Source organism: Spea bombifrons, chromosome 7 (assembly GCF_027358695.1).
Source record: "Spea bombifrons isolate aSpeBom1 chromosome 7, aSpeBom1.2.pri, whole genome shotgun sequence".
Classification (NCBI taxonomy): Eukaryota; Metazoa; Chordata; class Amphibia; order Anura; family Pelobatidae; genus Spea; species Spea bombifrons.
The window spans coordinates 8517563-8541887 of NC_071093.1; the positions used below are offsets into that span (position 1 = coordinate 8517563).

The 24325-nt window shown below is 40.4% G+C and overlaps 1 protein-coding gene across 14 annotated transcripts in view; it reads right to left on the reverse strand.

Annotated features, from left to right (window-relative positions):
• BAZ2B (bromodomain adjacent to zinc finger domain 2B) overlaps positions 1-24325 on the reverse strand; it is a 92974-nt gene that overhangs the window by 31072 nt on the left and 37577 nt on the right. For 13 of the 14 annotated variants that reach the window (XM_053472205.1, XM_053472203.1, XM_053472207.1 and 10 more), the window contains exon 4: positions 4061-4198. In XM_053472205.1, coding sequence (XP_053328180.1) covers positions 4061-4196 — 136 coding nt within the window. In that variant the 5' untranslated portion in view covers positions 4197-4198. Of the gene's footprint in view, positions 1-4060; positions 4199-17290; positions 17449-24325 lie in introns of those variants that run through there. The other variant, XM_053472200.1, reaches the window with a different exon arrangement.

The following is a 24325-nucleotide window of genomic DNA, read 5'->3' on the forward strand; positions in this document are numbered from 1 at the left end:
AAACTCATAAATTATTTGTTAAGGGAAAGATGAATCGGCCTGAAGTGACTTAAGATGCACGCCGCAAAAAGCTGTATCAGGTTTATCTTTGAATTCAGCCCGGAAAGTCGTCTTTAGATTACAAAGCAATCGCTCATTGCCTGACCAAAATGTCAACGCTCTTACAAAGCCGCGTCGCCTACAACGTGACATCAAGAAGCACCCGATGAAAGCCTGTCTCTGGAATCAGAAACTCGCCATGACGCGAGGCGCTCGGGACTTATTCATTTCAGAAGAAAAACCTAAGAACGGTTTGTAAAAAGAAAAATATATATCAGCTCTGCTCAATTTTCTAATTTGAAACATAACTCGGCCCCTTAACAATATAAACCAAGTTTAAATGCTAAAAAGACTCATTACGATAATAATTATTCTGTTTCTGTCTCATAATCTGTGTGTTAGAATATTTATGGGGATACCTGCCCCCACCCCAAGAAAATGCATGAACGCTTTACAAATTTACAAATTGTGGCCCCTGTAACTGTATATTTTATTCACTCTTCCATTGTTATTTGTAGGGGTCATACCAAAAAAAAAATTGGCACAACACAAATAAAGGGAAACATGCCAAGGAGTGAAAAGTATGAGAGCTTTCACGCGTCCAAAGAGGAAACTTCTGTAATGGCGAATACGCTCAGGGCCGTACTTGCCACTGGAACGCAGGAGTGATGGGAGTGATAAAGGGCCATTGGAACACAGGAGTGATGGGAGTGATAAAGGGCCATTGGAACACAGGAGTGATGGGAGTGATAAAGGGCCGTTGGAACACAGGAGTGATGGGAGTGATAAAGGGCCATTGGAACACAGGAGTGATCTGTACACCTATGCAGATATTCCATTAAAAATAAGCTGTTTCCAGCTTCAATAGTCATTTACATTAACCCTGTCTGCGCTGGATTTCTGACCGATTTCATGTTATTTTAATAGACAAAATCTGCTTTTCTTTCAAAAACAAGGACATTCCTAAATGACCCCAAACTTTTGAACAGTAGTGTATATCAGAATATTGCACTGTATATATAACACTGGCATAAGGACAGGGATAAGCATCTTATAAGTGTACTTTAGAAGTATATAGCAGAGGTATGTAACATCAGATTTCTCCTTCCATTCTACCCGAGTACTTTTGTTAAGTAAATAGCACTTCGCATTTTTTCTTCAATAACACTTAAAATAGTTGCTATTGTGAGCCGTTTCATGAATCTCGGTGACATTTAGCTCTGCATTCCTCTGAAATACATTTAACATGCAGAAATTGGCACACACCGAGCTCTGCGCGGCTACCTTCCCATCGCAGGCAGGGGGTCGCGCGTGCACATTCACAGCAGGGGGAAGATAACCTCCAGCAACCTTTATGCTTTGTATGGGCTGCACGTGAGGAAATATGTTATGCTTTGTAGTTGTGACCAATTTCTGTGACAATTTGGATGATAATTCTAAGCATTAATGATCATTTAAATAAAGAGTGATCACTTTGTGTATGTCAGGAGAATGAAATATGCAGAAGATCAAGGAAGCCAAAGATTTGGCAATGTGTGTATATTATATATATATATATATATATATATATATATATATATATATATATATATATATATATATATATATATATATATTCATACACACAGAAACAAATACCGTATTTGCCCGATTATAAGACTAGGGTCTTTTAAAAATAAAATAAAAATAATCAAAGTCGACATTTCTCCTTTAACAGAGCGTTACGAAATGTCAGTAAATGTGTTAATAAATAACGCGTATCACTCAATCGCTGCGGTGGGCATTTTGTTTCAAAATAGTCTTGATTTAAATGTAAATTATTGAAATATTCTGTAATCCCCGATGAAACGCATTCCTGTGGGCAGAGTTTAGCTCTCAATAGGTATATTAAGCTTATGATTAATGCTCTAGAAGAGAGCTGACATTTTAAATACTGTTTTTCCTGTAGTGTTGATGAAACTTATTCCCTCCTGAAATGTCACCGCAACGGCTCCGGCATTTCTACACAAAACCCGCAGTGCCAGGAGAAATCTACTCTAATGTGGATAAATAAATGAATAATACGGTGCAACGATGTGATAAATGACTTATAAACGCACGCGGCCATACCAAGTCATAACCTACACATCACAAGTCATTGCCGCTTACAGAGTGCCTTGCATCTGTACAGCTACATCTGGTTATTGAAATGAAACAACTTGGTGTTAAATAGTAGCATAGATCACACAAATATTCTTGTTTGTTTTGTTTGTTTGTTTTTTACACCTTTTGCAATGCCCAATCCCCAGCAGGGGGCGTCAGGGTCCAACCCCCGAGGATCGCAATTACACCAGGATATAGGAGCAGATCGTGTAAAGGCTGCACATGTTTTGCTGGGTTAACCCCTAGTGTGTCTCAATGGACAACTTTGTGTTTTGTGTAATAATAATAATAATAGGCATGAAGTAGCCATAAAGCATTGGCTAAATTGGCCTGACACTCATTACCCTCTTCAGCTCAACCCTCGTATACCAATTAATAATTCTAGTGCTAGAGTTCTGGAATCAAAGTGTTTAAGGAACACTTCTATGCCCCAGGAAAATCTATTCATTATAAGTGTTTTTTGTTTTAACGGAAACCACACAAGCGTCATTACAGACAAAGGTTAATTATTCCACCTCAGTATGATACGGCGGCTTCCTGATCTTCATTGCCGTCATCAAATTGCCAATCCCCTTACCTATTCGTAGCCCTATTTCTGCCAAAAACAACATTAGCCGGGCTTCTTTGATTAACACTGAAAATAACGTTCCTGTTTTTTGCTTTTCCATCAAATACTTTGAATAAAATAAACACCAGCAGGGGTGCTCATCCTCCTCTCCCGCCACAGAGATCTAGTTGTCCCCATATCAAGCACTAGAGTCCCAAGGACTGTCCTGCAAAGGGCTGACATATAGCAGCATTGCAAGATTGGCCCCAATGTCTAATTGTAACCTTTATTTCATTATTTGCCACAGAGTAGTCAGGGCCCACTTTACTAACACGGGCCAGGAATGGGGACTGATGAAACCTACAGTAATAAAGAATAAATCACATGGAATTTGCATTTGGCATCAATTAACATCATTATTCCTCCCTTCCAGGTATCTCCATCTCCGCGATCACATCACCTCGAAAAAATTCTCCACGAAAAATCCGTGCTGATAAAAGCATGGAGATATTCCTGCCATGAATGTTAGTAGCCACTAAATGTCACTGTTGTTCTCTCCGGAAATAAATAGTAAGCGCGTTCTTAATAATTTGCAGATGCCGGGTATAGAAACAAAAGGCGACGGGTCCGGGTACGATAAACCAGCCCTAATAACCCAATCATTTCAGACTGCAGCATGGAAAAATTCTGCCAGAATAACAAAAATGTGAATCGCAAAATAATGGCAACCGAACCATTTCCATAACAGTGACACTTTCGGCAAAATTAATATAATACAAAACAAATTACATTTTTTGGGAATTTTTGAAGAAACCAAATTTCAAAGGATTTTTTGGGCAGGGCATACAATGGCAAACTATGATTTTATCAAAATCTGATAAAAATTAGGAAAAGTTTTAGTGAAAATTCTGGCACCAATTTGAATATCAAATCAGGGCCCCACATGTATGCAAAGCCCTGTTATTACTCAGTGGTGTCCCCTCCACGTTAATTGGGGGCCAGAAACAGCTTGGCCGCTTTGTGAATGATTTCCTTATAATTGGGGGCCAGATAACAGCATGAGATGAGGCTACTGCATTCAGTCAGGTAGATATGGAAGTCATCTGAGAAGCAAACGTTCTTCATAGCCCTAAATGACTGGGGATCGGGAGTCAGTGAAGTGCACGATCCCTTAAACCTCAATTCTCTCCTCTCCAAATGTTTTACACATTTGTTTACCCAGTTGGCACCCAAATAAACTTTGTACCACATTTGAGATGTTAGCCCCGTGAAAACCCATTACTGCCGTCAGCCACGTGAAAAACCACAAACCCCAGCGTAAAGCCAACGTACCACAAGCTGTGATGGCGGAGCTGAGGGGTGACACTCCAGTGGAAAGGCCTCCTTTAGTAACTGCTGCGGATGGTGTGGAAGGCGACGAGGAGGTCGCTGATGATAAATTGGATGTTAACCTCTCTGCAGACTCCATATCTGTGAAAAGCAAAAGATAAAAAAAAAGCTGTAAGCCTCAGAGCACGTTACAGGTTTATAAGAACCTTTACTCACAGCTTTCACCTCCATTCTCAATTAAAAGGCTGGTAATAAAATATCGTGTGGTCAAGTACTCTTTGAATGGTACCCACGGAATCCATCTTTTGTTCCTATGGTCAGGGGGTGCACAGGTAGCCGTACCATATTGGCATAGGGTCTAATTTACAATATTTGTGTTTTGTCATCCGGACCCCTTTTGACCAAACAACAGGGTAGAGAGTCATAGTATATGAGTATTAGCGGGTGATTAACAAGGACTGCTGGAGAAAACTCAACTCTTACAGTGATAAGGAATAAATCGCATGGAATTTGGACTTTTTCAAAGTCAAATTAACATCAATTTCTCTGGAATTTGTATGCGTCGCCCAACGCGGAAATACGTCAACGATATGACTTTTTACATTACAAAGCCGTGTTAAGGTACAGACAGAGGACACTCTCCAAATATCACTCGCGCTGCTAGAGAATTCAGTGTACGGCGGCGGCACGGAGAATCGGGACTTTACAAGGTGAATGAGGATTTCATTTTTATATGCGATCCAAGGACTGCCAGATCAACTTCCAAAGCTACATGTGAGCGTTTCTTTATTTTATTATACTTTGTGTACATTGCAGACAAAATGTAAACACAACTCTCTGCAACTAATTGCACAACTCGCCCGCGAACAGCTTGGTTCTCATCAGCGAGGGAGAGGCCGCTCCATGGGATGAAGAACACCATGGCAGGAAACATCTTGTTGGACCTTCATCGTTCATGACAATCATTTTAATGCCTCTTCTCTTGTCCTCCTCACAGCTCCCAAGTGCCCCTCTACAAGACAGGCAGCCCCTCTTTAGGACTCAAATGTTTGCTGGGTTGAGTTCTGCTACCGATCTTTGCCTCTAACCATACCCTATAAATGTAAATGCCCCTCTGGCCATCTGAAACGAAGGGCCGCTATGAGCAGCTTCTCCTTCCACCCCACCGTTATACAGCCCTGACCCATTCCAGGACGTTCTTTAAAAGCCAAGCATTCCAGAAATAGCCCGAGACGCTCTTACAACACGCGCTCTGCTCTCAGCCTCGCTGCGACTGTTACACATCTTGTCATTTGTGAAAATGTATATAATTTTGGATAAGCACCGTAATTCTATATTCCTAGAACATTTCTGTTAAACAAGACTGCTTGAGTGAAAGCGAAAGCCGAGAGGAGGCTTTCCATTTGCTGCGAAACAATTGGAAACAGATCCTGGGGTTTATCGAGATGATGCCAGTGATTTATACCAAGCGTCTGCACTCAAAAAGGAAAGATTAAAAATAAAGAAATGCCCACGCATGTCAAACCTAGAAACCTATAAACGTGAGGGTTCTGATCCTTCAAATAATTTCAATATCCAGCGCCTTGGCTTCTTGAGACGAATTTCGTCTCCGGCCCAACTACGTGCACCTGCTTAGAATTCGGGTAGTGAAGTCGTCCCCAGCTTCAGTGCAATTCGCACTACTTGGTATTGATAGGAATTGATACATGACCCACACTAAACATTAGGTGCGACAGTGGGAGAGCCACCCCTGGGTGGGCAGGAGTTTGTTTGCCGTCTGGCGTTGTGAAAGTTCTTGGCAGGATCACACGGTATGCCCTTCGACGTGACTTCAGCACCCTACAAATATTTTCAATCCCAAAATAAATGATTGTAGCTTTCTTTCATTTGTAGCGTACCTGTTTCAAGGAACGTAGGAATTAAAAAAATATATATATATGAAAAGTTGGATATTCCCTGTATTGTAGTTTTAACCTTTTCATGACCACGTTTTACCATATCATCAAGAGATAAAAAAAAAAAAAAAAAGAACAAAAACCCCAGGAAAGCAAACTGGCCTCTATTTGGCCAATGATGTTTCACCCAATCCAAATAACGTTAACGCTCACTATTTTCGTGAAGTCACAAAGCTTCATGCGCCATAAAGGTGCTAACGGGCTATTATAATAAAAGCCCTCGTAAACACAACGTCATAAAAGATTAGTTGGCTTTTAATCATCTGTGATAACAGCAGAAGATGTCTGGTCTACAACTATAAGCATTTTATTTAAAAATATTTTACCTAAAAATACATTTCTAAAAGATGTCCCCAATCTAGTTGAGTGCGGGTGCGTGGCCGAGTGCGTAAGCTGCGCGCGGGATGCTCTGTAACGCGCAGGCCCGGAGTCAGGCGCTGATAGTCTGGTCAGGCCACGGGCATTAGGTTGAGCTCATCTAACCAGCTGCTGTTGTTGCACAATACCCGTTCATCACGGAATAATTTGTAAGAATGAGCTTTTTCAATTATTCTTCACGTATTTTCCATTCCCAGGCATTGCGACAGCCAGGAAGAAAATAGTAGTTTCCAGAAAGCAGCTTAACAGTCCAAAGTACCCTTCTCTTAACACCCCTGCCATCTGTTGACAGGGTTGTAAGCAATAACCAGTAATAAAAGGACACGTGGATAACAATGAACACTTGGTTTTAGGTTTCTACCATGTCTTATTTTGGTAAAGAGAAATTAAACATAAAATTCAGATTTTACACAATAAGCTCTGGACATAGATACATTCTTCATATTTAACAGGCAGTCATTTATTAACTTTCATATTTTTATTTGTGTTCTTTAGTACCGTACAATCCTAATAGTGATGAACGTATTTTAGATATGAATGCTAAGGTATTATCTACATGCGAGAAAATGGCTCGTCTTTTGCAAATCGCAAATGAGAACAGACGGTCGCCACCAAAATAATCCCTGCAGCGGTAATTAGTAAGAAGGAATGGTAATTACACATCAGACCGAATGTCTCTCCTACACCGGCCTTTGTGTCAGAACTTTGCATATCATGTCCTGAATCTTCTGCCATCGGCAGGAGACCATTCTTCACAAACCCGGAATATTCCTCCAGCCAACGCGCCTTTCCATCACAGCGCTGCCTCTGATATACGGACGCCGTTTGAATTTACATTTCAACGCGCATTCACGTTGGCGGGCAATAAAAATCCTTAATGGGAAAACAACTGCCGAAGCGCCATTGTTGAAACTACCGAACATCGTTTTAAACCGACGAAGGGTAATGCGTTATACTTTCACATTGGAAATGCACTCATAAAACTGTAAATGATGTCAGAGATTCTACATCTTCAGCGTTTACCCACTCCCGCAGCACAACGGGGATCCCATTTCTCTTTAATTTTATTATCATCCTGTATTTATTAAGGGCCAACATAATACGCAGCGCTGTGCAAAGATAGGGGGGTTAAACACATAAATATACATCTACACAGAGACACAACAGTTGTAGATCTCGCCCGTCAGCTTGCCATCTAGGCTTTCATACAAAATTCCTGGTAGCAATGGTGGTCTTATGAGGTTATTGAGATAAACGGTGGGAGCCGTATGGTAGATCAAGATGGTTTTTAGGTCTAAATCAGACAGATTAATAGTGACTGTGCTGTGTAAAGAAACCTTAACGACAACATGAATAATTTCTAAAAGAGCTACAAAAAAAAAAAAAAAACCTCCAAAAAAAAAAAAAAATGTAAAACCAGAACTGCAAAGAATCCACCGTTTCTGTTATTATATTTCTTGACGGTTAGTTTTACATTTTCCAGTTCTTGGCGTGTGTGTTGGAATTCGCCAATCACCCCAACAGGAAGTTGTAGGGCACTTCCTGTACCCAGGATACTTTTAGAATGAACAAGTTTGCAACAGTTTCTCTTTACAGACACACGGTACAAAAACGGGAGTATTTAGTGACTCATCCTGGAAAAAGGGTGCAATTAACAAAAGGAATCGAGCGGGTGGAATTTCCATTTCCGGATATATTTGCCGTTATAAAACGCTGGAATATAAGCCGTTAATACGTTACCCCTGCATGTTCCTTACAGCTTCTCATTTCCCGGCAGTGTCTCTCTTATTTGTTCAGTTAGTGTGAATTGGCCGTGTTTGGTGTAAAGAAGCTCCCTCTACAAAGTCCACCGGATCGATTTTCATAAGCCAACCCACGGCCTTCAGATGCTAACCACCATCTGTCACACGCCGCTTAAGTGTGACGGACGCCGGCACCCAAACCGGCTAAGGGCGGCATACCTCAGCGCCAATGTCATCAAAGCACCAACCCCGTCAATCACCAACAAACAGTTAGCGTGTAGTCAACTCAATGAGATTACCGCTCTGCAACGTGTCACGGTGTCCGTGCGTCGCGCACGTTTGATTGATGGCACGGCACGTCATTTAAGTTACATAGTAAACATTTAGAATATCTTTACAAACAGCAGAATTGCTGATGCGCCGGCAAAGCTTTTAAACTCTTCCTCTGAGTCAATATCATCTAATGGAAGGTCTATCAGGCAGGATACAATTGTAGATGCATTTTAACAAAACAAAAAATCTAAACAGCATCCACAGCTTCCATCATCAACAGCAGGATACAAACATCACATTAAAAATAATAGTGTATTTGTCTTCGTTTAGGGAGTTGAAGCAATACGTGGATCTCAGGAAAGCAAAAAAATAAAAATAACTAAAATTAGGTTTTTGAGCGCAGAATTCATTAAACAGCATCGGACAAGAAAAACCTCCAATGGGCATTAAGGATGTCTCTGCCCCATAGAGCTTACAGTCTACTACATAACTTGTGGTAGAGACATACAGATACAATCCTATTACATTAAACTTCCTAGTCACTGTTATAAAAAAAAAGCTTGTCATTTAAGAGTTAATACGCTGAAGACCTCCCGCGAGTCTGGCTGGTTTTATAAAGCTTCTTACTGACCACCAGTCGCGGTCGTGTAAAGACGCGGTAATCCACTCCATCACTCGCACGCCTCCTCCCAGACCCGTGTTATCTAAAGCCCCTAGGAGTCGGCGCAATTTAATTATTCAATGAAGCCCTGTTTGTAAGGTCCCACCGAGAGGCGCTGCAATCAAACAGGGAAGCAAAATGAATATACGGAATAAAACCGCCGATACCGGCATTTATCAGATAATCGGCAGTACACAGCTGTTAACCCTTCATTGGCAGAACAAGATTAGACTTTAAAAAGGGGGGGAGGGGATAAAACGTGAAGCTGCTATCTAAAATGCAACAATAACTTACTAATTGAGTGCATACTTGCCAAGTATCCCCTTTAGGAGGGACAGTCCCTCTTGGCCCTGATGCCCCTCTTTGGCTTTTGCTAGGTGGGAGTGTATCACAGTGTTCACAGCAGTGTGCATATAATAGAAAAGATCATTATATGTCGCATTTTAAAACACATTTTCTTCTTAGAAAAGCCCAATAAAACAGCTTGTAAAAGTCTTGGTGAATACAAAACAACCACCACCCCCTTTCTTCATCTGAAACGTACGGGGAGCCAACGAGTCCCGATCCTTTGTATGGCGAAGACAGAAAAACCACGCTGCCTCCTCTCCCAGCAACAAACTGGTTTAACATCTCTGTCCGCTCCACTCCCTGATACTCCGCTGACTAACGACATTACGCCGGATACACAGAAGTCTGAGGCCGATCACATATCATGCGCCCTACGCCTCTTATTAAAGCTCCTTATACTAATCACCGCAGCGCCAATGAACTGAATACACCTTCAGCTTCTTCATACCTGGGAACTCAGGGGTTTTACCCCAATCTCAGGCTCAAGGGGCAGACTCTCGGGGGTCACACAGTCCGGATGACTTTATAGTCTATGTTGCTCTAAGAATTTTCTACCAGTATGTTATGATTGATTTCCCTGCTTGAATGCAGGTGAATGTGTATCTTTAAATAACGACAAGTCAAGGTTTCTACATAGAATCTGAATTAATGGGCTATTAAAGGGTTTATCTTCGAGGAGCCTTAGGGTCAGCTCATTGAGAAAATTCCCAGGCGTAACAATATAAAAGGAAATCAAATATTAACATTCTGTTCAGATTTACCAACAGAGGTCTGGTAACTATGCATCCTACGTTGGCACTCTACTGGCCTGAGTTAACTTCTCCGAGTGTTACCTCGGGTCACCCTTACCTGCGGATGTTTACTCCATCAAGAGGTTGGTTCAAAAGTGAATATTTGTCATCATTTCATCCTCGGCACTTTGCAGGACGGCAGGTCCGGTAAACGCAGAAAGAAGGACACAATCTTACAGACGGCACGCAAATCAATCGGCATTTAACTGCTAAAAGCCAAAGTTCACCCGGATTTTATCTACGGAGTTAGAGCGTTAAGTAAAATATATTTGAAGTTTTGTTTAGTATTATTCTGTTTTCTAAACAAACAAGGGGAAGAAAAGGGAACCGCCGCTGTCACAGCTTTAGTAACTTCATTGTTTTAGAGCTTTGTAGTTGAAACATTACACAACCGTCACACACCCTGTCCCCGGCCAGCATCTTTTCTTTGCCAAATGAAGAAAAGAAAAAAAAAAAAAAAAGAAAAAAAGTATGCCAGTTTTCAGTTAAATTGTGAAATAATTCTGAAGCAATTGGAAAGAAAAGTAAAATAAAGCACGCTTCCTGCTGTAAAAGTGCAAACAAACCAACGGCGAGTTTAAATCCGTTTACCCAGCAAATCACAGCGTTATTCCGTAAAATAATAGTCTGCGGGATCAGGGCCGTACCGGGGTATTAAAACCGGCCCTAGCACTCAGTAACGCAAGTGAGCTGAAACTGCAACTCACCTGCCGAGTCTCGCCATAGTGGAAATGAAGGCTTTAAAAGTGTTATGTTTTAAACGATTACCGTATATTCAATATATTTTTGCATCCTCCGACGTAGCGTAAAACACAAGGTTACCAGGTAGCTCCTTAAAGGTGCAGTTCCACCAACTCTGCTTAATGTACCACTTGTATAGCTAAACACAGGTATAGAAACAATCATTCCCAGTACTGTTGAAAGCAGCTTTGCCCAATCTAGAATTTTTCTCGGGATAGTTTAAGTGTCATGTGACACAAAAGCAGGCATTGGCGGGTTGTTACCATAAAACCCATCTTAAAACGTCTATGCTGTTTCTTGATGTGATTAAACCAGTGAATATTATAAAATTATAGATCTGCTAAAAGCGTCTTCAATGCACTTAATGTGAAAGAGCACCTTAAATTCTAGGTACCTTAGTGCTCCAGACCCCACAATGGGTTAAAATAAAAGGGATCCTTTGGTGTAACTATAAGCTCGTAATTTCTTCCTCACAGTCACAACCTGACAGCTGCAGTGAAAACGGTGATTTAGTTTGGTGTAAGCGGCATAGTGCCTATTAATACTAATAATATTTAGTATTTATACACAGAGTCCCATTTACAAAGCACTTTGCAATTAAGCTTCCCCGGCACTAACGCAGCTCCCTCTAGATTTATCGCAGCTTACTTCTGGAGCTGGCATGGCTGGGAGCCTCCAGGAACGAGCCGTTCCACAAAATAGTGCTGCCCAACTTTATTATCGTGGAGGGCCATAGGCTGCTGGTGGGGGGGCCGTTATCAAATACAGCCTACTGGGTTTTTCATAAACACCATGGAAGAAAATATATAGAGTTAAGTGATTATGATGTCACCAGCATCAAAACTATATGTATATACAAAAGCTAAATGACATCCCTCTATCCACAGAATTTTCTACATAAGATCCAATAATTCATCAACCAATAATGTATTAGCCAACATCATGGGACTTTTAAAATATACCGTATTTACTATTAATAATAATATTATTCAGCCTTATCATTTAAATGACTAAGAATCATAGGGATGATGGCAGCTGCCAAACTATACGTTGTCGACCGTATACTCCCCTTTTCTGGAAGCATGCGGACCCCTGGAGCCAACCTCCTGCACAGACCACCAATCAGCTATCTGTTGCACGGTACGCTAGGAGATAATATCAGTGGCTGCTATCATGGTTTTCAAGGTGATTAATTTTATAATACTTTTTGTTATAAGAGGGAAGAACAGAATGTGTGAATTTTAATCAAATAAATGCTACTCTTGCCCATTTTCATTGCAGATTTCACCAAAATGTTAAGCATCAGTGGACAATACTTCATTTAACATTTAATTAGCTATTTCTATTCCACTGCCCTTTAAATAAAAATCCTACAAACTGTGTCTATTAAATTAGTGAGGACACCAAGTTAAAGAATTAGTGCCGCTTCCATTTGGGGGAAAAAATTGATTTATTTTTATAACATTCAAAAAGTGTGAATTTTTTTCACTTGTTATACATACATATATAATAATCTTTTTTGTAGCAGTTTTGGAGTTAGTTTACAGCACAATTTTTACAGCTTTTGCCATAATCCACACTTTCTGCCACTAAAACACAAAGAGCTATTCGGGTGTAAAATATAAAAAAGTATTAATAATATCACATAAACCAATTCTATATGTTTTGTGTTCACTGAACCATTCCAATGGTCGCCATGGAAGCCACATGTTAAACTTTTCACAGAGTCACTTCACAAATAACCCCAAATGTGCGTCTCACTTTACGGCAGAAACTCTGCAAATTGGAACAAATCTCAGAAATGTGCGTGAAAAGATTTGCTTTCTTTACACTGGAAAATGGACATTTTAAAGAATTGTAAGCAATTTTATAGAAAGAAAGAAAAAAAGAGGAATACCATCCTGCACTCTTCCTTGAATTTCAATGAAATATTTAGCATTATAATAATTACAATATTCTTAAAACTTTTTTGCAGATCTTGCAAAACTCCAGCATAAAAACCACAAAGGCTTTAGTTTAAGAGCCGACTAGAATAAAGAAATCGGTGAAAATGTAGGAAAGTTAGAGGTTGCACACTTTTCGCGAATAAATCCATTTCCCATGCAATCTACCCCAACATTCAGAAGGCTCATGAAAATAAGAGTCCGCTAATCTTTCACATTCCGTGTCCTTAAACGAGGTTTTGTTTTGCTGCTGAGTTTTTTGGTCCTATACCAATAAATGTGTTTTCCTTTTCTCTGCCAAATTCCTAACATTCTTATACTTCTGGGTGAAACTATGTGTCCCTCCGAGTCCCTTCGAAAGAATGTCACAAATTATGCCTTAAATGGAACATCAATAGAAAGTAATAATAATAAAAACGCTCCCGTATATATATTAAAAACTCCAACTAACAAGAAGTGCACCATTTGGGGAAATGTTTTTAATGTATATTTACAGTTTATAAATATGCCGTACCCCTTTTTAGAAAAAAAAAAACCTGAGTCTGACCAGAGTTACGAGGGTCCTAAAGAAAGACATCAGAGGGTATTCGCACACGGGGTCAGTCCAGGCATATAGATGAACTGGTAGAGTTCACTGTTTGCTTCTGAATTCACAGGACCAGAATATACAGTTTGTGGATAAAGCTTTCTGACCTGCGTCTCGATCTTTGGTCGGTGGTGAGATCACTTATCGGGCAATGCCATACAAAAAGAATATGAGATGCTCACCAAGAACAGACGGCCGCTTTATAGCCTTCCTCTCGGTGCGTCTCCGTTTGTGGACCTCTGTTTCAGTCTTTAGTCGGTGGGGATATATCTTAACGGGCATTTACCACACAGGGGTCTTCTTCAGATCTTAAACATATGAAGTAGAGACCCCTGAGGACCTGAAAGATTGCGTGATGTTACATCATTTTCTACAATGGCCTTTTATAAGATGTCACCTTCAACTAAAGACTCCATCTTCTCATGGACCAACATGGTTATATCTATTTTCCCTATAGTACGGCACTGCATTTACAATAGTGGTATACTAGATGGAATTATATTTCCATCCATGGCCCAAAACGTTTGTGTCATCTGGAAACGAACAGCAGCCCTGAGACATTAAGAACAAAACATTCAGCTCCAAAGAGAAAAGCCAAGGTTGCGTTATTAAATGAAATGCTGGATAGCGGGGTGAGCAGATTGGACGTAGAATAATTAGATGTGTAAGCAACATGGAAAACGTGAGATAAAACAAAACAGCAGCTATGAACCATTAAAATTCACTAAAACCACTAATTAGCCAAAAACATTAAGGGGTGAGGTTATAGAGAGTCTGCCTTATTCCTTCCCTTAAGCAATTAGAATTATTATTTTTAGCCAGAACACAAAAGAGGAATCTCACATGGCAGAATCTCTCGACTGTTACTTAACCTTATGAGTTATCAAAATTAAGGGACGAGAAGATTTGTCGAAGGCACACATACGTATTATATACACGCACACGCACACACACTATACACACCTATATATGTGTGTTTGTTGTTTTCTCCCAATGATGAGATTTAGAAGTTGTGGCATATCTTGGCCTAAGGCAGCCCATAGGCAGTGTGTTAGAGGGCGATCCCCTAGTAGACAATTGGCCTCCTTTATGCGATACGGCCCTCAACAGGCCAATTGGGGAGATCAAAGATCTCTTGTAACAGGTCAGTTTATATTATGGGGGTCCGCACAAAGCAGATACACAATGAATCATAAGATGTGGCAGGTCTCGGGGCAGCCGGGGGACTGCCCTGGGTCTGTACATAAGCAACATCACTAGTTAGAGGGGAAAAAAACTGAACGAGGAAAACATTTTTATGTATCTACATATTACACAGAAAATGTAGGTCACCTTAAAGATGCTGTTCCACCTACTCACCATAATTTAACACTTTCAAATCTAAACACATTAAAAACACCGTTCTCACACATGCTTGCCCACAACCTCACCAGAAATAATTATTTAATCGTTTTTGTTTCATTCATATTTTTCAGGGGATGCCTTTTTATCATCATGTGACACAAAGGCAGACACGGATAGGTTGTAATCTATTCATCCCGTGGATTAATTCAGTTTGTTATAAGCAAAGGTCCATAGACTACCCGAGGCAGAAATAGTCTGGGGACTATTACTGCATTTAGAAATATTTACACGTCAGTTCATGGACATAGCAATACGATTTTCTCAGTATATAATCTTATTGGTAGTAAACCTTTTCTATATACAAAAGTACTTTTTTGCCCCTTTCTTTAAGAAGAATTACGTCCGGAAAGTAAGCAAAGTCATTTTCCGCAGGAACCCATTAGTGAGATCACATATTATATTTATTGCACAAGTATTTTACAGACGCTTCTATTTGACGCATTAATACCAATCATTCTTTCTTATTACCTGTTAAGGGATTTTCAGTAATAATGCATACTATGTATTATGTAAATTCGGCTTGTCCTCTCTGGAGTAATGTTAACCCTTCATGGGTTTATAAAAAACACAATTCCAACACCCCCCCCTTAAAATGTGGACATTTGAAAGTGTTTCATGCCAGGTATAAATATGCTCTGTGAATAAGGGGTTTATACCATTTATCTATTCAGAATTTTATATCATGGATTTTTATACCTTCTATTGCAGAGTTTTATTTCTATTCTGTATATGGTGTCATCTTTTTAATTATATAACTTTTGTAAGTTTTTTGTGCAATTGTATTTGTATTTATTATTTAATATTACTTTTACTTAAAACTGTAACCAATTATTCTGTGGATCCTGGCGGCAGGTAAGGCATCCAAACCTTAGAAGGCTTATCCAACATCTTGATTTTACAAATCCACATTTCAGACTCTATTACCCGCCATTCCGTATGAAGCATGGTTTCTATTCACTAAAGTTTTAGCTACCAAGCTCGTCGGCTGACCACAGACAGAAAGTCTAATCTATCCATCTATCACTAACCAGCATCCCAATCTCCTGAGCGCTATAAACTTCACGATGAACGTGGTCCGGTCACAACCACCAAAGATGTCTGCAGAGTTCCGCTGCCAAGTCCGGGGGGCTTTTGGCGGAATTTAATTTTTATTCAAATACCCTCTTCGTAAAAATGGCCCAACATCAAGTTCCACGGAATATAATTCTGTGTTATACTTGTTCACGGCTCTATGACAAAGTGCGATATATACCACCTGAATTCCTCCTGCTTTGCCTTATTGAGTCTTGCAAATAAAACTGTCTCCGACAAATTATCGTGAATATAACCAGCTCCACAAATTCAATATGCGTTTGTCTACACCTGTACTACACGGTATATTGTATTTTAGATATATATAATGAAAAGCATATATAAGAAATGTTTCACAATATATATAAATGTAATAAGAAAGGAGCAGTAGTGAAATGGACCACAGAGTAGGCGTGAAATGCGTTGGTGTACATAATAATAAAAAGGATGTACTGTAAATGTGTGGCAGGTGAAAAATTGGGAAAGGTATATATATTTAAAGAAGCCGCATGTAAAAAATATTCATAAACAAATATTAGTGACATAAAAAACAAACGGGACATGTGTTCATAGAATAGGTCCATCCAGTGACCCTGGAAAGGAGCAGTGCATTTTAGGGTTAAAATTAACGACGGGGCATTTAAATACTAGGGTTTTGTACAGACCTGCCTTCTTCTGTTTTAACCCCTCATGCACCTAATATTTCAGCTGCTCCTCCACCCAGAACAAAGCCAAGAAGTAAAAGATCATCTAAAAGGGCAGGGGCAATATGTGACTTCAAAGAGAAGGGAGCATACTGCAGGGCGATTGCTATAAATTTGCCTAATTACTCTAACATAATCACTTCCAGGACTCCCAACATGTGCTGTATTTTTGGGGAGCATTATCCCAATGACATGTAGAGCATAACCGAAAATACAGAACTGGTAACAATCTGTTGATGCAGCAGCAAACACATAAAATAATAATCAGTCATCCTTGTAACATATAATCAAAACACAACAAAATGATTTATAAAATAACTGTTGAAAATTGTAATACACACAATGGATAAATCTAAATAAAAAAAAAAAATACTGAAATTCTGTTAAGAGCCAAACTAAGACCCTAACCCTGTGCGTAAAGGGTTAAAAATACTGGATGTACTTTAGGAGTTAAAAGGAGGACACATAGGTTAGGTAGTTTAGGGTTAAACGTACAAGATGCATTTCAGTAACAGATCATTGTTTATCTCCGGTTTTATTCTCATTGCAATCTGCATCCCAATCCCCGTCCAGAACAAAACCGGAAAACAAGAATAGATTTTCTGGGAAAAGAGAGATTTAAGATGCGGTTCTTACTGTGGATAGAGGATTAATCAGGAAGTAGCCATTGTTTCTGATGCTAACAGTGCAGACACAGCACTCCAAAACAAGCCGAGATCCGTCTTCGGTAGGGAGGGTGAAAGGAACGCTCTGCTATTATGTCCCGGTTCTTCCTGACCCCGGAGGTCACCAGATGCCTTACTCTAGATTCTCATAAAAGAAGCCATTTACAATAATCTACTTGTTCCAGCGAAAGAAAGCATCTCGTTAACGCAAGCTGCTGCTGCTTCTCCTCCCGTCTGTCTTCCCTGCGCTCTCCCTCTCACGGAGAACATGGCTGTCTTATTCAGAGATTAGCAATTATTGTAATGAGACACTGTCGGATGAGGGTCAAATAGTGCTTCCTGCGGTTTACACATCTTGATTTCCTGGTAAACAGAGCGAAAGGCAGGTGGAGCGCTAGGATCAGCTCTGAAGGAATAGTGCCGGCATCAGCATGTCCCGAGCCGGGGACCGCGCGACGAGCAGCACGGTGTTTACGGCAAGTTGGCCTCTACCTGACGTGAACGGAACTCTTTCGGTGCCGGACGGCGACTAAACAACTGGTAGCAACGGCACTGAAAGAGTTAAGTGTGGCTCCATGCACAGGACCAAACTGAACTGTCGCTGCTACCCTAAGCAGGGGTGTTTTATTACCCTTATCTGTGCCAGCTGGGGGCAAAACGTGTGATTGAACTTACTACCCCCCCCCCGACATCATCTTAAAACCACCCAAGACATTTAGAATGTCCCCAATATTTAAATTAGAAGTAAAAATAGGTTTTTATTTCCTTTGAAATGGTTGCTTTAAGGAATAAGGGATCTTTTCTGATCACCTTCTGCGGGTGTCAACCCTTTCAACACTAGTGTGGTTAATGTCCAACGGTGACTTATAGGGTCTGAAAAAGTATTAAAAACAAAAACGTCATTATCTTTATTTGTTTATGCATAACATATCTGGGCGTTTATAAGACCCTCCATTGATCTCGGTTTCCATATGCCCCCCCCCAGTAAGATCACCAGTGGCTCACAAAGGGCTGCGTATAATCATTAAGAGACCTGACCCTTATCCATATGGTGCGTTATCTCAATGGGGCTGCAGGCAGGAAGCCAATAATCAGGGTCTGAAGTGGCTTTGGGGCCAGGAGATGGCAGAGCCACATCTTCTGCACAGCTGGTAGCGATACAAATACATCTCCTAGAAACACTTTCCCTTTAAAAAGGACTTTAAAGGGACATTCGGAAGGATTTATTTCAAGTGCAGCTCTCGAGAACAAGGGGACTTGATCTATTTTCATAGATATTAAATATTTGCATTATTTTAATTCTAAAGTACAATTATATCAGTGGACGCGTTACCCGTGACCCCTCACGGAGAATGGATGGTGCGGTTGCACATGGAGCCCACCATATTTCAGGTATGCCACTGATTTTACCAGCATGATCACGTATCATTCACACGTTTGTGACTGATGGGTCGCGTTTAATGCACAATATTTACGTGGGTTTTGTAAATATTTGGCTACAGTTTTTTAAGTTGGGTTTTTGGCTGCTACAGGTACATTTCTAGGTGATTTAGTCAATTTAAGGTTAATAACGGCATGAGTTTTAGTCTAAGTTCCCGTTGAAAGGAAGGAGGCCGGAGGTTTCCAGTCCCGCAACCAAATACATCAAATTTCACAAGCATGGACAGACAGGGGCTTCTAAAAGACAGCCTGCCCCAGTAAAAAGGCGGCCTCTGGCACTGCAGCTGCCTGCCGGCGGACCGGTCGTAGAGTTTCATTCCCAAGAGTTTTCGGAAAGTACCAGCCGGCCCCTGCTAGCGTCTGTTTAGGTATCACTGCAATCATGGACTTGTAGACAAAGCATTTTATATTCAGGGTTGAGAGATTCATGTGAGAGATTCTCATCGTACTGAGTCTGCGGACTATAAACCAGTCCCTCCACTAACTGCTTTCCTCATAAGCTCCATTATGGCCCTGGGCTCAAGAGTGCTCGCTTTGCCCCTCATATGCTGACATGGATCACCAACGTTTGGACCCCCATGAGGGTTGCTGACTTGAAAAAGTGGGATATGACATAATATGCGAGTGTTGAGACGTATATTCCATGATGGGCTATATGATGTCATGGTATAAGGGTAGATGAGAGAGAGAGAGAGAGAGAGAGAGAGCAGAATATGGTTAACATGAAAGAGGGGGGGAATGAGTTAAGAGATAAGGAGGTAAAGCCAGAGAAGTGAATCGGGGTAAGGGGTAAATTGTGTATTCATAGGCAGGAGACGGGGTAAGGGCTGGTGGTAATAAATGGGAAGAAGGAATAGGGTAGACAAGGAAAAGGTTACAAGAGGCAGAAGACTAAATAAGGCCATCCAAAAAGATACACCTAGGCCGTTTTGAACCATTATCTACACCTGATAACCTGGAGATTAAAGTTCTTTAAACGACCTGGAATCCACCATCGACATTCAGAAGAATTAAACATATAGTAAGACATACAGTGGTTAGTTTAGCGATTTCCACGGGCATTTCCCTTGGGGGGGGCTCTTAAATATAAATGCAAATGACTACGTTGCCAGACCCAACACATACATGGGCAGGTGGCCCATATTTCTTATTAATCACAAGCACAACACAAATGTTACTTTGGCGCACATGGCAGCGTTACAAAGAGATCCCTGCTGGGCACTGTGGGCAGAAATGTGCCAAGATATTCGCAAGTACTTCTGCAGGAAGAAAATATGACTTTCAACCTACCAAGATGGCTCAAAAAAAACTTCAGCCACAGGCCTGGACTGGCCATTCGGCACACCGGGCCACACACTACGGAAGCCAAATAATAATTAGAAAAGTAACGTGTTATATCCAGCCGTAGGTCACACATATGTCATAAGGCAGCCAGTGGCCTTAAAGTGACGGGCGCCTCATTATTCTGTGTCGAGCCCAGGTTACCCAAACTCAGATCTTACCACAGCCAGAAACAATAGCACAAAGCGGGCAGCGTCAGGCAGCCCCCTGGGGATAGGTTCCTCCTAAACAGCACACCGCAATGGCATAGGGGCCAAGATGACAAAATGCTGGTACAGAGATATATCAGCAATCCTTAAATAATAGCAATTGTGTTCGGAGAAGGACGTTCATTTCTCTCCGGTGCTGCTGATGAGGGTAATAGATTCAGATGGGTAAATGTATAAATAGCACGGGACGCCTGTTTAGCCGTCAGTAATGTGATCTGTGACATCAAAAACGTGCAAAGCACAAATGAGAATCCATTTAGAAGGCGTATCACCGGCAATCCATTTCCTAAAGGTCAAAATCAAAATGCAAGAAATGCCGATCCCCCCCTTAAAGCCTGAGCAACAAACGACATAATAAATGCACAGAGATAGCGTCAGGAATCAAAGCCTCGCCGCCACAAATCATTTCTTAAATAATTGGAATATTCACAATGAGCGAGTATAAAAGAAACGTTTAAAAACAAGACCCTAAATAAAATTGAACGTAGTTCAAGGTCCCCCCCCCCCCCCCGGGGCAGTCCGTGCCCTCCCACTCATGCCAGGGCAACGTTCACTGTAGTTTGCCTGGCCCTTGGCCCCTGGAGAGATGGATAGAACGGTGAAGGATTCTATTCTCTAGAAATGTATTTTTTTTAAAAGCACGCAGATAGCCGTCTTGGATGCGCAGAGCTGTTAAGCGGAAGGACAGTCATTGCTTTTATCTATAAACAGGGACGGACGTGCGCACCCTCAGCCTGCGAGAATACAATATTCATTTTGCTGCAGAAGAACAGACATTGCATAACAATGAGATTTGCTAATGAAATCAACCATCAACCTGGAATACATATGTATTAAACCAAGACCTCGTGTCATTTGCTTTTTGCATCATTTCTCGACTCATTCAGGTTATTTATTTTTTTTTATTCTCCCTCAATCTTGCAATATACCGGTATATATTTTTTGCTATCGGGTTCCAGAGCTCCAAAGGAAGCTGCAAATGGAGTGCTTTGTACATTTACAGCGAGAGTTTGCCAATCGCCGTTACGTACACTGCAGGGAAACGGTTAGCGATGGAGTTACAAACAAATAAATAAATATCAGTGGGTGCTGAAGATGGTTGGGGGAGGGGAAGTGAGAAAAAACATAATTTAAAAAAACAAAGCAAAAAAAACTAATTACTTCAGTAGTTAATGAAAGCAGTAGGTCTCCCGAGTTACTGGGAATTTTTGGCACCAGTTAAAAAAAAAAAAAAAAAAAAAAATTACAAATGCTACATTACCCTTAACTTAACCCTTTCAGGGCCAAGTGAAACACGTTGTTTTTATTTTAAATGTCATATAAAAAAATGAAATCCTCATCGCAGTTTGCAAAATTAAAATTCCGTGACATCATGGGAGGGTTTCCACCTACGGGCACGTTACCCACTTGATTGCTGCATTGTCCTACATTAACTCCTTTTGGATGTTGCTCCTTTTGGCACTCAAGAGGTTAATAAAGACAAAACAAGATATTTCCATACAATGAAGGTTGTCTGCTGCTATATTTTGTTACCTCTGAAAACGTTAAACATTGACACTATCCACAAAGCTTCTGCTAGTCTACAACTGAAAAAACGTGACACAAATTTCACACAAAATGAGTCAATATTCTAGGAAGAAGAAAAAAAAGTGACAGAATGTTTCTGCTACGTGATCTGAGGAGGAAAGGCAGGGTGTATATTCCTGGAAAATCCCGCACATTATAGCTGGCTGGCTAAAAAGAAATATGTGGAAAAACTACAATTATTTTAAAATATATATATTGTTATTCGACTGCCCGATGGATTTAAAGTACGTGTTATGTATTGAAGTTTACCAAAAGCATAAATTCACAGAAACTGTTGGTAATCAATATTTTATATCACAATAACAATAATATATATATATATATATATATATATATATATATATATCGTTATTTGTAAGTGACCTCAGATACATTTCTGCCTTTCGAGACTCACTGAGGTTGCATTTATTTGGCGCAGTGAAAAAACCAAACAGACCATATAATGATAAAATATCATCAATGCTAATTTTTGTAGAAGAAAAAAAAAAAAAAAGCCTATTAAAAGAGTTTACTGGGTATTTGTACAGATCCCGGCCACTTTAGAAGATCACTCTTGCAGGCAGTAAAACATATTTATGCGGCTTTGTAATGAAACAACTCAATTTGTATTGAATTATGGCACTGTCATTTCTTTACTTTTAGGTGATAGGAACGAAGGACAATTTATTAAAACACAGGAGATCTCCTGAACGCTGGAAGGTCACCGCCTGTGAGCTGAGCTGCTAGCACAAGAAAAAAAAAAAAGCTATGATGCTCCAAAGCTGCCATTTTTCTTCCTTGACAAAGACTCCATCTGCTACGGAGCCATTTGTAGCCTCCGAGTCAGAATATCAATGATTTCCAACCATTCTGCTACTCGGCTTTCACCTTGACATCACCTCTGAATACACATATAAAGCCGCTGATACGTACGCTCTCGCAACAAGCTTTTTATCCTGGGCTTTATTCAGGCTGATACGTGTGTACAATAGGGAGAGAAACTATCTCTGATACTATGTATACAAAGCAATGTTAACATTTAACTATTTGCCTTTTATCAAGGCGACAGTTTATGAGACAGATAACATCCCCTGGATGCATTAACAGAAACAAATGCAATTTCATGAGTTTGTAAATCTATAGATTTTGCTAATTTAAAGGCACATTAATAATATAGGAATGAAAAAGTACCACAAGTATAAATCCACACACACATATACATACACACACCCACACATCTAGGGAGACAGGTACATTTACACACACAGACACATAGTATATTATATATGTTTTATTGTATGTTTTACTTTCTGCACTGATCTTATTAATTTTATTATTCAAAAGAAAATTCCATTTGCACGTAAGCCTCTCATTTTGCCATCTGTACATTAAGCCTAATAAACCACTTATTTAGCAGGAAAAGCCGTCCAACTGATGTCACCGTGATTTCAGCCCTCGCCTTCGCCCTTGATTGGAGATCCGTGAACCGGCCTCACAGTCACTTCTAATTAGCTCCGCTAATTAAAATAGCAATTTACGTCTATATGTTTGTGTAGCGAGGATTGAAAAATAAAGCCAGTCGTAGCGAGGCTGATTACGGAAATCCTACATGCCAAAAAGGTCTTTAACCTACTTTCAGGAGGCTTGGCCGCCTAAAACCCAACAGCTAGATGCATGAAAAGATGTTTTAATAAATCAGGGCGTAGATCCATGCACCCTTATAATTAAAGGGTTGCTGCAGCCATCATTCGCACTAGAATGCATAGGATAGCAGCGTGGTCCCCTTTCATGGTGATTCTTCAGACCCCCCCAAATGTATTTGCCCCCACACATATTTTCCATACATATTTTCTTACCCCCCTGGACACATGGCCAGCACGGAAAGCACTGCCAAAGATAGAAAGACCCTATTTAATGCACGCACGCGCTAGAGGTGTTCATGCTTTTCCCATGTATTGTCCCCTAGCAACTGCACCTGGAGCTAAAGCACGCTGCATCCTGTGAAATGGGATCGAAATGGTCTTAAATTCATGAGAAATGGTCTAGTGATAAAATAGTTTTATAAAAAGCTCTACATAATTTGCGGTCTTTTTGTATAAAAGTGTTTGTGTTTTTTTAAACAAAATAACAAAACAACCCTCGTAACAGATTTTAGGATCCTTACAAATTAAGAGCGGCTTGTATTTGGATCATCTCTGGTAGATAAAGTGTGTTTTCTTTGCTGCTCCTGTGACTAGCATACAAAACACACACAGCATGCTGGGCTTATGGCGTTAAAAACATGACATATGCATATTTACTGATCAATAGAAACACTCACACACCGCTGTACTCGTGAGAAATAACACATTCAGCCTCCCCGGGAGCCTTCTTCACCCTAATAAATATCTGTGCTGGCAAGCGTTACTGGAAGATAGACCGATTCCTTAAAAGCAATCACATTTCTTCCT